General features: G+C 52.0%; 1 protein-coding gene across 1 annotated transcript; it reads left to right on the top strand.

Annotated features, from left to right (window-relative positions):
- The first annotated feature begins 7,210 nt into the window (after positions 1 to 7,210).
- On the top strand, positions 7,211 to 12,061 carry LOC119328436 (RNA polymerase sigma factor sigA-like). Its single transcript, XM_037601424.1, has 10 exons — positions 7,211 to 7,554; positions 7,635 to 8,351; positions 8,520 to 8,718; positions 8,823 to 8,915; positions 9,004 to 9,132; positions 9,246 to 9,299; positions 9,396 to 9,473; positions 9,577 to 9,639; positions 9,721 to 9,833; positions 11,637 to 12,061. Exons 2-10 carry the CDS (start codon positions 7,657 to 7,659, stop codon positions 11,743 to 11,745), a joined length of 1,533 nt encoding a protein of 510 aa, XP_037457321.1. The 5' UTR covers positions 7,211 to 7,554; positions 7,635 to 7,656; the 3' UTR covers positions 11,746 to 12,061.
- Positions 12,062 to 12,263: the final 202 nt, after the last annotated feature.

Raw genomic sequence — 12,263 nt, 5'->3', positions numbered from 1 at the left:
ATAGTCCGGATGTGGCCTGGCGACTCCCTTCCCAACAGCTACTTCGGCCTGGTGAGGCGGCTTGTGGATGCCTGCCCACGGCTGGAAGTCATAAAGCGGTCCGTCTGCATCGAAGGTGCATGCCGGGCTTTTGGCCGTGCGAAGGTGCACTGGGCCAAGATGGACGCCGAGAAGCTGGTGAAGGAGGGGCCGCCGCAGGGCAAGGAGCATCGCCACCCTGAAATGTATTATGAGGGTGTCCTGAAGGGTGCCCGTCTTGTGGCGGACGAGTGTGCGAAGGATGTAATTTTTGAATGAACTTGCTCGTGTGATCCTGTATTATGAAAACTTGTTCATGTGCGCTATGCAACACTTGTTTGAATTTAAAATATTACCTTATGTGCGGCTATTTATCAAATCTGAGAGATGGCCAGTCGTCGGCTTCTGCCCCCATGCCACGAGTGCTGGGGTGTTCGGGATAAATCTGAGCACTCTTTTTCCCATTGTTGGGTCCTTCGAGGGAGGTGCTCAGCACAACGAACAAGGCAATCGGACTATAATGCTTTATCACTCTCACTTAGCCATAGAAGTCTACAATTTTAAATTTTGGCGAAGCCCCTAGTATTCGGAAGGCCGAATTCGGGGCGCTATACATGCCTAAGCCGGACAAAGTCGACTCCTCGCCGTAAGCGGCATAAGTCTTTAGGGACTCGAGACCTCTTGAACAACGACCAGCCCTCGCCTTATCATGACAGTCAGTTTTAGCTTTCTCTACCGAGGTGCTTGCCCAGATGAACCGGGGCACAATCGCAGTAGTTCTCCCAGTGCTACCTTAGCCGATATAGCGGAACATAAGGTACCAAAACATAGGAGCCGGGCAAACCCAACTATTGACCCAAGACATGATTCGGAGCTGATGCATATAATGTTATAAGTTCGGGGTGCCGCACTGTCGAAAGTGTTCGAACTTCTCACGCCGTATTATGGGGTACACTTAAGCCCCTGGTGTATTGGTCGTACCAGAGTGTACGGGTGCTGAATGTCATGAATGAACATATATATAAAAAAGAATAGAGAATGCGGTAATAGTCTAGTGATATGCATTGTTTATTCAAAAAGGTGCGTCGAAACAGAATGATACAAGTAGTGCGATAAGCAAAAAGTAGGACTATTTGACATGTCCCCTCCAAGGGCAAGCTGAGGAATGGTATTTAAAGCAGGTATTTCACTCGTTATCAGAGACCACCTGGGAGTTCCATGGTGCGACCTAGCTTTCTGCCTCCTTGGTTGTTGTATCGTGTGTCCGGAAATCATACTGCCGGACGGGGTTTCCAGAGAGTAAAGTCCTGAAAGAGAGAGAAAATAACAAAGCGGGAAGCCCCTAGTGCAGTTGAGCCGCGTTTTGGGGCGTGCCGTAGTCGTGCCCCCCACCTATGCCCATGGTATTTTCAATGTGTAATTATGTACGCGTGGCACGGATTTCGCCGTTTGGCTGGGACTAGGGTGGGGGCCGCATTGCTATGCGAGATCGGAACGTGCCAGGCAGTCTTGTTGCATATTACTCCGGGCGCGCTTGACGGTGTCCGGGTGTTTAATCACCGAACTGGTGGATTGCCTGAAGAGGCTGCTTTGTGCTTCTACTGCGAGGGCCGCAGTGTGCTCCTCCATGCGGAGAGAGCGCTCTGTGTTTCCATTGACTGTGATGACCCCCCGAGGTCCTGGCATCTTGAGCTTGAGGTACACATAATGCGGTACCGCATTGAATCTCGCAAATGCGGTTCGCCCGAGCGGTGCATGATAGCCACTGCGGAACGGGACTATATCGAAGATTAACTCCTCGCTTCGGAAGTTATCCGGGGATCCGAAGACCACTTCCAGTGTGACTGAGCCTGTGCAATGGGCCTCTACACCTGGTATGACGCCTTGAAGGTCGTTTTTGTGGGTTTGATCCTTGAGGGGTCTATACCCATTTTGCGCACTGTGTCCTGATAAAGCAGGTTCAGGCTGCCGCCGCCGTCCATAAGGACTCGAGTGAGGTGAAATCCGTCGATGATTGGGTCTAGGAACAGTGCGGCGAATCCGCCATGACGGATACTAGTGGGGTGGTCCCTGCGATCGAAGGTGATCGGACAGGAGGACCATGGGTAGAACTTTGGGGCGACTGGCTCCAACGGACATACGTCCCTTAGTGCATGCTTCCGCTCCCTCTTGGGGATGTGGGTTGCGTATATCATGTTCACCGTCTGCACTTGTGGGGGGACCTCTTCTGTCCTCCGGTGTTTGGTGGCTGGGGCTCCTCGTCGTCATCGCTATGTAACCCCTTATCTTTGTTTTTGGCATTTAACTTGCCAGCCTGCTTGAACACCCAACATTCCCTGTTGGTGTGGTTGGTTGGCTTGTCGGGGGTGCCGTGTATTTGACACGAGCGATCGAGTATACTGTCCAAACTGGACGGGCCCGGAGTGCTTCTTTTGAATGGCTTTTTCTGCTGACCGGGTTTAGAGCATCTGAATCCCGCATTGACTACAGTATCCTCGGTATTGTTGCCGTTGATGCGGCGCTTGTATTTGTTGCGACGTGACCTGTCATTGCTATCCTTGGTATCTGAAGTACCATGGTTCTTTGATATGTTATTGCTTCGAGCCAGCTAGCTGTCCTCTCCCGCGCAAAAGCGGGTCATCAGTGTCGTGAGGGCTGCCATGGATTTCGGCTTTTCCTGGCCAAGGTGCCGGGCGAGCCACTCGTCGCGGATGTTGTGCTTAAAAGCTGCTAGGGCCTCTGCATCCGGACAGTCGATGATTTGATTTTTCTTTGTCAGGAACCGTGTCCAGAATTGCCTGGCCGATTCCTCTGACTGCTGAATTATGTGGCTCAAGTCATCAGCATCTGGTGGTCGCACATAAGTGCCCTGGAAGTTGTCGAGGAATGCGGCTTCCAAATCTTCCCAACAGCCAATGGATTCTACCGGCAGGCTGTTGAGCCAATGCCGAGCTGGTCCTTTGAGTTTGAGTGGGAGGTATTTGATGGCGTGTAGATCGTCACCGCAGGCCATGTGGATGTGCAGGAGGAAGTCCTCGGTCCATACCGCAGGATCTATTGTACCGTCGTATGATTCGATATTTACGGGTTTGAAACCCTCTGGGATTTGGTGATCCATTACTTCGTCTGTGAAGTATAGGGGGTGTGCGGCGCCTCTGTACTGGGCTATATCGCGACGCAGCTCAAATGAGTCTTGTCCGCTGTGTTCGGCCCGACCAGATTTACTTTTACTGTATCCAGCGTGATGGTTATCGTCTCACCTAGTGGCGCGCCCTCATGATCCGTAGACCGATCTTGCGTGTTTTGCTTTGTCCTCCAATACGTCTCGCAGGTCTAGCGTGTTTCCCCGTGCCTTGACATTTTTATTTGAGTGGCGTCGGGGTGCGGGCTGAGCTTTTGGCTGAAATGCCTCTCTGTCACGGCCACAAGGTGGCCGATCAGCCGCATCATACGCTGGAGATGTATATTTTAATGCTTCCTCCTCCAGTAGGGGTAGCAACCTGCGCTTTGGGTAACTCTTGGAGGGGTGTTCGAGTTCATATTCCTCGGCCGCAAGGACTTAAGTCCATCTGTTAGCTAGTAAATCTTAATCAGCTCAAAGCTGCTGTTGCTTTTTCTTAAGGCTATTTGCCGTGGCTATAAGCCGGCGCTTGAAGCGCTCTTGCTCGACGGGATCCTCAGGCATGACAAATTCGTCATTGTCGAGGCTTGCCTCGTCTTCAGAGGGAGGCATGTAATTATCATCCTCCGCCTCTCCATCTGCCGCTCTCTCGGGAGGGCTGGCTTCTCCATCCTCCTGCTCTAAATCTTGCTGGAGGGGATTGTCGTCATCTTTGGCACTGTTCGGAGTGCTATTATCTCCTGGGCCGGTATCATCGCTTTTGCCTTGGCGAGACTTAGAGCGGCGCCGCTGACGTTAGCGCTTGGGTTGCTTCTTGGAGGGGCCATCCTCCGCTGTCCCGTCGCCATTGCCTTCTTTGGGTGTGTCCACCATATATATATATATATCATATGATGAGGTGGATGTCCAGTGCCTTGTGGGCAGTGGTTCTTGTTCGTCTCCTGCATCGTCGTCCATACCATCGATGTCTTCGGAGTCGAAGTCGAGCATGTCGGTCAAATTGTCGACAGTGGCTACTAAGTGGGTGGTGGGTGGGCGGCGAATTTTTCGTCATCCGCATCCCAATCCTGCCGGACATAGTTCGGTCAGGACTCTTCTGACAAGGAGAGAGACCTTAATGAGTTCAGTATGTCGCCGAAGGGCGAGTGCTGAAAGATATCCGCGGAGGTGAACTCCATGATCGGTGCCAAGTCGGATTCGATAGGCACGGGCGCAGGCGGTTCGGAGTCCATGGCCAGGGAAGAATCCGGTAGTTTGGCGTTGCTCTCGTGAAGGGTAAGGTCGATACTCGACTCGATCGCCGCTGAGAATGCGGCCTCCGTGGCGGGGTCTATCCATCCGTCCATGGATGGCACAATTGGCTCCGAATTGAGGGTCGGAGCGGTTGCCGATGCGGTCTCCTGAACACTGTCCGATGGTAGAGCTAAATCATGCTCATCGTGACCGTGTGGCGCACTCGGCAGGGGCTCGAATCCGTCGAAGATCAAGTCTCCGTGGATGTCAGTCGTGTAGTTTAAGATTCCAAACCTGACTTGGTGGCCGGGGGCGTAACTCTTGATCTGCTCCAGATGGCCAAACGAGTTGGCCCGCAGTGCGAAGCCGCCGAATACAAAGATCTGTCCGGGGAGAAAAGTCTCACCCTGGACTGCATCGCTATCGATGATCGAAGGAGCCATCAAGCCTAACGATGACGACACAGAGGAACTCTCAATGAAAGCACCAATGTCGGTGTCAAAACCGGCGGATCTCGGGTAGGGGGTCCCGAACTGTGCGTCTAGGCGGATGGTAACAGGAGGCGGGGGACACGATGTTTACCCAGGTTCGGGCCCTCTTGATGGAGGTAATACCCTACGTCCTGCTTGATTGTTCTTGATAATATGAGTAGTACAAGAGTTGATCTACCATGAGATCGAAGAGGCTAAACCCTAGAAGCTAGCCTATGGTATGATTGTTGTTCTTGGTCCTACGGACTAAACCCTCTGGTTTATATAGACACCGGTGGGGGCTAGGGTTACACAGAGTCGGTTACAAGGAAGGAGATCTATATATCCGTATTGCCAAGCTTGCCTTCCACGCCAAGGAGAGTCCCATCCGGACACGGGACAAAGTCTTAAATCTTGTATCTTCATAGTCCAACAGTCCGGCCAAAGGATATAATTCGGCTATCCGGATACCCCCTAATCCAGGACTTCCTTAGGAGTGCTTTACTCCGAGTGGTTGTTGGATTCCGAGTGACCTTCAGGTTGCAGTACATCTGAACGGTGATCTGGCCCAGGGGCCCAGTACACGGTGCATGGTGTCCTTAGGTAGGATCTATAGGTCAGGCATGTTACCCTATCCCTAGTACATGTCCTTGTTAGGACCCCCACGAGCCAACTACCCAACCCTGACATGGGCTTAAACCCAGATCATCCGGCCAATGGCCGGACGTCCGGATAACGTCCGGGAACATCCGGTCCTGCCTGCGCACAATTCAACCCAAGTGGCCATGTATCCCTCTCTCTCGCCCCTAATCCGGCTTAGACTGTATATAGCCGTCCTCTACCTCCTCTATAGGATTAGCAAAGCATATATTAGACTAAATCGAGAGAGCTTTGCTCCTTGTACCCCCTTCCCTGGAGAAGAATCCCTCAAAGATTACAAGACCTCCCATGTGGAGAAGGATCTCATCATAGATCATCAAGCCACCTTATCTTCCTTTGGCATTTGGGAAGACTTTACCATTGCTACTCTTTTCCCTTTGTTGTTCATGTACCTTGTGGGTCTTCTATGTGTTTGCTTTGAGAGTGGATGTGTAACTGGGTATTGTTTTGAGTGTTTCCTTTTGTGATCTTGAGTGTTCAAGTGTGAATGATTAGGTCACCCTTGGGACTCTACCCCATATCATCTTGTATCATGAGTAAGGTTGATCACATCTTGGTGCCCTCTCCCCCTCACCTTCCTAGCATTTTTTGTTTGTTCTCCCCTAAATTCAAAATTTCCCCGCCAAAAATAGCCCTACCAATTTCTTGCAACTTATTGGTTTTGTGAGATTTTATTGATTTGGATCCATATATTTGATGCTTCGCATGTGGATCTAGCCTTCCCACACCTCTCTCTAGCCTTTCACCACGAGATTCCCTAAAAACCCCACCATTTTTTCATTCCAACGCCAAATTCGAGTTCCACTAGCTCCACTTTCATTCATGGTTGACCTGCCGACATCATCCGGATTTGAATCCCGAACATTCGACCATTGCCTGGATAATTCGAAACCCAACCCGGACCATCCGGCTCCACTTGAACTGATGCATTTGTTCAATTCTTCACCCCCGTTGTTCTCGTGGTTATTTGCAGTTGCGGTTCTTGTTACCGAAAAAGGCTTTCGCCCCGCTTTATATTATAAAGCAAACCGCCCGAGCCAAACATCCAACAAAATCATACAACACACGCACACAAAGAAGTTCCACATCCAACAGGAGTACAATGTTTAATGCTGAGGGCACAACGCAACAAGCCCTGGACACACACACACACACACGCACACACACACAAGGCGAGCGCCCCATGAAGCAGGCTCAGTCTGGCTCCGAAGGGGGGGGGGGGCAGCGGTGGTGCCACGTGGAAGGCTAGTTGCGGTTCTTATTTCCTAAGGTGTTTCGGCCATTTAGGGACGACATTGTTCAACGTCAACCAATTCGTCACCAGATCCGTGGAAGCCGCGGCGAGGATGAGGTGCCGATGAGGAGTGGAAATGGCCGCCACTAACGTGCCGACAAGGTGCCGGCGAGGAGTAAAGGTGGCCGCCGCTGATGTGGCCGATGAGGTTGGGGGATATGTCATTGCTATCTTGAATACTCAGGTCTCTTTACGGTGCGGATCAAAGTTTTCTTGTATTCGTGCGAATCCAGGATGCATGTACTTATCGTTTTTATGCGTCAAAGGAAGTGCCGTGAAATCAAAACAAGGAGAGGCAACGTGTGGAGGCAACGGGGAGGGGACGATCTTTTGTTGCCAGGTGGCCCGGGCGCAGGATCTGGTGGTCGTGGCGCGCGCTCGGCCTCGGCGTCCAGACGAGAGGCCACCCGCGGATATCTTCCCCCGCCAATGGCCTCCCGCCCTCACTCACCCTATCCTCTCCTCCCCCTCCGGCCCGGCCTCTCCACTGCAGTAACGCAGTAAATCCAGCGCGCGCAGCAGTGGCGCCGGCTGCCGCTGCCACCGCACGCACGAGCGAACTGTTAATAGCCTCTCCGTCTCCCTCCCTCTCTCTCGTCTCTCTCGGCGTGTGGTCTCCATTGAGCTTCTAGTTACTTCGTACTACTAGCTAGTACTCCGTACTTGGTTATTGTCTCCGACGCCCGCGCCGTCGTCTTCCTCTGCCTCCCCTTCCCCTTCCCTTGATTCTTCGTCGCTTCCCCCGCGCCGCCGCACAGGTACGAGCTTCCTATCTCTTCTTTCTCTGTTTCTTGAAACACAGTGTTTTGTAATCCCTCGCCGCGCTCATACGGCGCAGATAACTAAACGGGCGGCGAGACATGACGGCGACGCCTGCCTTGATCGGGCTGAGCGCAGGCAACCGCCTTCTCAGCACGTCCTTCGGGCCGCCCAACGACCTGCTCTCCGACAAGGTCAACAGCCACATGAGCAGCGCGGCGGGAGACGCCCACGGCTCCTCCTCGCTGCAGTTCGCGCCACCGGCCGCGTCCAAGCTCACCGTCGCCGCGCACAGACTCAAGCTCTCCCCACATGGCCGCGCGCAGGTCATGCGGGCCCTCAGGCAGAGCGCGCCTTCGCTCGCACCGCAGCCTCCTCCCTTGTTGCCCGCCGACGAGTTCTCCCTCGATGCCATTATCCTGCTGCAGAGGTCCATGCTCGAGAAGCAGTGGCAGCTCCCCTTCGAGGAGGAGGAGGACGACGGCGGCGGTGATGGCCACCATGTGGAGGCCATTGGTTCGGCCGAGGACGAAGACGGCAAGGGCAGGAGCAGCTCCGTCGTCGTGGCGCGCTCCGGCGTCTCGGCGAGGCAGCGGCGGATGAGCGGCCGGAGGCGTGGGAGGTCCAAGAAAGGCAGCGGCGCCGTGCACCTGAGCATCAGCCCCGAGCTGCTGCAGAGCAGAAACCGCATCTACCTTCGCGGTACCGTCAGCAAGGAGCTCCTCACGCACAAGCAGGTTGTCCACCTCTCCAAGAAGATCAAGGACGGGATATGGCTGCAGCAGCAAAGATCAAAGTATGGGATGGGAGTGCTCTTCCCCAAATTCAGTGATACATTCAACCAACATAGTACTATATGCTTCTTCTCCTAATCCGAAATCAAGAACCATTGTCACTGCTGCTTTGCCTTGTGCTATCAAATTGACACTTTTGCCTAACTTCTGAGTCTGAAACATTGATTCAGGCTGAAAGAAAAACTGGGGAATGAGCCGTCGTACAAGCAGATGGCGCAATCACTTCGGATATCGACGCCGGAGCTACGGTCAAGAATGCGCGAGTCGTTCCTCGCGAGGGAGGTGCTAACGATGAGCAACATCCGTTTGGTCATATCCATCGCCCAAAAGTATGACAAGCTGGGGGTTGAGCTGTCCGACCTGATTCAGGTAATCACATCCTCCTGTTCATGGGCATTTGTTTCACTAGGACAGTTAGCATGTTTCACAAAAATCAACATGTAACATGTTGGGCAATTTGGTTGGTGGTTCAGGGTGGTCTCATAGGGCTACTCCGCGGGATCGAAAAGTTCGATGCATCCAGGGGCTTCAGAATTTCCACTTACGTATACTGGTGGATTCGTCAGGTGAGACCTCTTTGCTCATCTCATCAGTACTGTACTAATGAGAGAATCTTTGCACTCTTTATCCATTCATTACTTTCCTTGTTACCAGGGTGTTTCAAGAGCACTGGCTGACAACTCGAAAACATTCAGGCTCCCTACTTACCTGCATGAGAGGCTGATTGCGATTCGTGGCGCAAAGTACGCATTGGAGGACCAAGGGGTTTCTCCGACAACGCAAGTAGGGCGGAGTAGCAGTTTTATTTGAGTGAAGCATTTCAATCAGCATGATTTTGTGTGTGTTCATCATGTTGCTCTGTTACTTCTTCTCTAACCTTTTGCCATTGTCCTTAGAACATCGCAAAGTTGCTCAATATATCGGAGAAGAAAGTGCACAATGCTACACAGGTATTTACATATTTATCGTCCCAAGTATGATTTCTTATGTTTAGCCCTTTTACACCTTTGGACTTCTCACAATGATTTTGCATCTCCAAAATGCAGGTTGTCAATAAGGCTCTTTCGTTGGATCAACAGGCATTCTCCTCCTTAAATGGCCTACCCGGAGATACACTCCACAGCGTAAGCTGTTACACTACCACACATTAAATACCACCAAAATACATTTTCACCGATGAAATATTCCTCGGGGTTAACTTTGATTTCCTCCTCCACTCATTCTCAGTATATAGAGGATCAAAATGTTGCGAATGACCCATGGCATGGATTTGAGGAGTGGTATCTAAAGGTAACTTTTATTGCTGTTGTTGTTCGCTTCCTTGTGATTTTCAGTCAAATATGTTTTATCTTAAGATTGTGCTGATACCAGGAGGAAGTCAACAAACTTCTAAACTCAAATCTCACTGAACGTGAGAGGGACATTATTCAGTTATACCATGGTATAGGGAAACAATGCCATACATGGGAGGATATTAGCAGACAGTAAGTATTACTTCTTCAACTGAACAAGAACTTTTGCCATGCCTTGCGCTTATTAATTGCTGTCAAAAGGAAATGTCATCAAAGCAACATCTGTGAGTCCAGCTCCTCCGCTCCAACCCCGTCCACAGGATGGTGCCCGTGCTCATCCACGGCAGCAAACCCATCTGTGAGTCCCAGGTCATCGTTTGCCAGACCCTTTCTTGATAAACTGAACAAAAAGTCCCGTCCCTCCCGAGTCGCCCCCGTGCGGCGGCTGGGGGAGGCCCCCAGATCCCGTCGCCACCGACTCCCCCTCTCGTCCTCCTCCTCCCTCACCGCCGCCCAAGGGCGCGGCCAGGCAAAGCCTTGCCGTCGCCGGCGGCGGCGGGGACTAGGTGCCCTCCCGCTCGTGATGAGCTGGCGCGGGCCGGCGCCCCCGGGCCGGAGCGTGGCGTGCGGCCGGACGTCACGACGGGGGCTGGCGGCGCTCCGGCGATCCCATTCCCCATGGCAGGCGGCTTCAAGATCTGGGGCGCCACGGTCGCCAGGGACGACAGCGGCGTGACCAGATTGGCGGCGGCGCGGCCGGATCTGGGCTCAGGCGTGAGCTTGGTCTCCGGGTCACGGTCGACGCGATGGCGAGTGCGACACGCCGGCATCTTTGTCTGGCCCTTGCCAACCCGGGCAACTCCGGGAAAAACCCTAGATCTCCATGGGATCGAGCGACGGCGGTGCTCTTGCGCTGTAGCCCCTCTTCAGGGCATCGTTTTGGAGTTTGCTACGGTCGAAGGAACCAGCGAGGCCGGTGCTGTACGCCTGGTGGCGCAACTGCCGATGAAAATCGCGCCGACTACGGTCATGGCGAACGATGGCGGCGTCTTTAATGTCGTTTCCTTGTCGAGGCATCGTTGTTGCAGTTGGCGTCATTAGGCTCGGGATGCTCCGGGGGAAACTCTAGATCTGGGTCTCCCGGATCGGACGATGATGACGCTCTTAGTAGCGCTTTCCCTCATGGAGGCATCGTTTTGGAGCAAGTGATGGCTGGAGGTGACAAGAGGAGGAGCGGTGCTTCATCACACATTGATGGTGTCGGATCTCGATGGCATGGCGCTCTGGAGATTAGGCGTCTGATTTGCGAGGATGGACTCGCGCAGGAGGTCGTCGCTGTCTGGCGTCGTGATGGCGTCGGCGGCAGCTAGACCGGGCAACGTTCATGCAGCAGTACAGCTCTGAAGATGGATTGGCGGCAGGTGGCTGTGGCGGCCTCATACCTGGCAGGCGTCCTGGTTGAGGAGCACGCCGGACTGGTGGGTGCCCATACCCGGCAGGCGTCCTGGTTGGGACCTTAGGTCTTAGATGTTAGGTTTGGCTGCGAGGTCTGTTTGGTATTAGGCCCAGACTATCAGCATCCCTTCATCAGGAGTAGTGACACTTTTGTTGCCTAGACGGTGGTTTCAGTCTTACTATTGTATGCCTTTGTAAGGTCTTGTATGAATAATTAATAAAGTGGCTACATGCATCGTCCAGATGCAGAGGCCGAGGCCGGGGTCCTCCTCCATTTAAAAAAAAAATCAAAGCAACATCACAATTTTCTGATTCCTTTTTTTTGCCAAGGTTATTTTATCTCACAATCAAGTATTTGTTTGCCTGAAAATGTTTTGAAATTTCCGCATACAGTGTTCATAACATCGACATGTTTTTCGACAAAGGGTGGATTTTATTAGCTAAAAATGGAGCATCAAGAGGATATGACCATTACTAACTGAACCACAATTCTTTCTTGCCACATGATAGTCTAATCCTGATCTTCGAAACATTCTTCAGGTTCGGGTTATCCAGGGAGAGGGTGAGGCAAGTAGGGCTTATCGCAATGGAGAAGCTGAAGCACGCCGCGAGGCGGAAAAAGCTGGATGCGTTGCTCCAGGATTACTGAGCTGAGGTGTTTTTCATGTTGTGCTGGACCGGATCCAAACACGCAGTGGTTGTATATACTCCAAAAGAGAGAGCGACAACATAGGTTACATCATTGAAAGGCTTCTACTGCCACTCACCTGCAGATAATCATACCTGTACATTTTGTGATAATAGGCATGCAATGATCAAAGTCTCAATGCCACATTTTCCTTGGAAGCCGTTCAAGTATTATGTATTGTATATATAGTGAATGCTTCATGTAGCTTGGTCAAATAGAGCAAGACCTATCTCATGAATATTTCTCCTTTGTTATCGGTATGGCTTGCGATCTAAAACTTTGTTCTTCTGCTGAAGTATGTTGCCCTTATGACAAAGCAGAGGCTTTTTCGATAAAGGGTGATTTTATTATCTCAAATGTAGCATCAAGTGGATACAAAATATTATGAGTAACACCCGGCCTCTTTATAAATAGGATGCACACAATCAAACACCAAAAATCTGACACTAGAAAATGTAAGAAAACCGACAAATCAGTAA

Source organism: Triticum dicoccoides, chromosome 7A (assembly GCF_002162155.2).
Source record: "Triticum dicoccoides isolate Atlit2015 ecotype Zavitan chromosome 7A, WEW_v2.0, whole genome shotgun sequence".
Taxonomy (NCBI): domain Eukaryota; kingdom Viridiplantae; phylum Streptophyta; class Magnoliopsida; order Poales; family Poaceae; genus Triticum; species Triticum dicoccoides.
The sequence above is the reverse complement of the archived record's forward strand: the minus strand, read 5'-3'. Positions and strand labels throughout refer to the sequence as shown.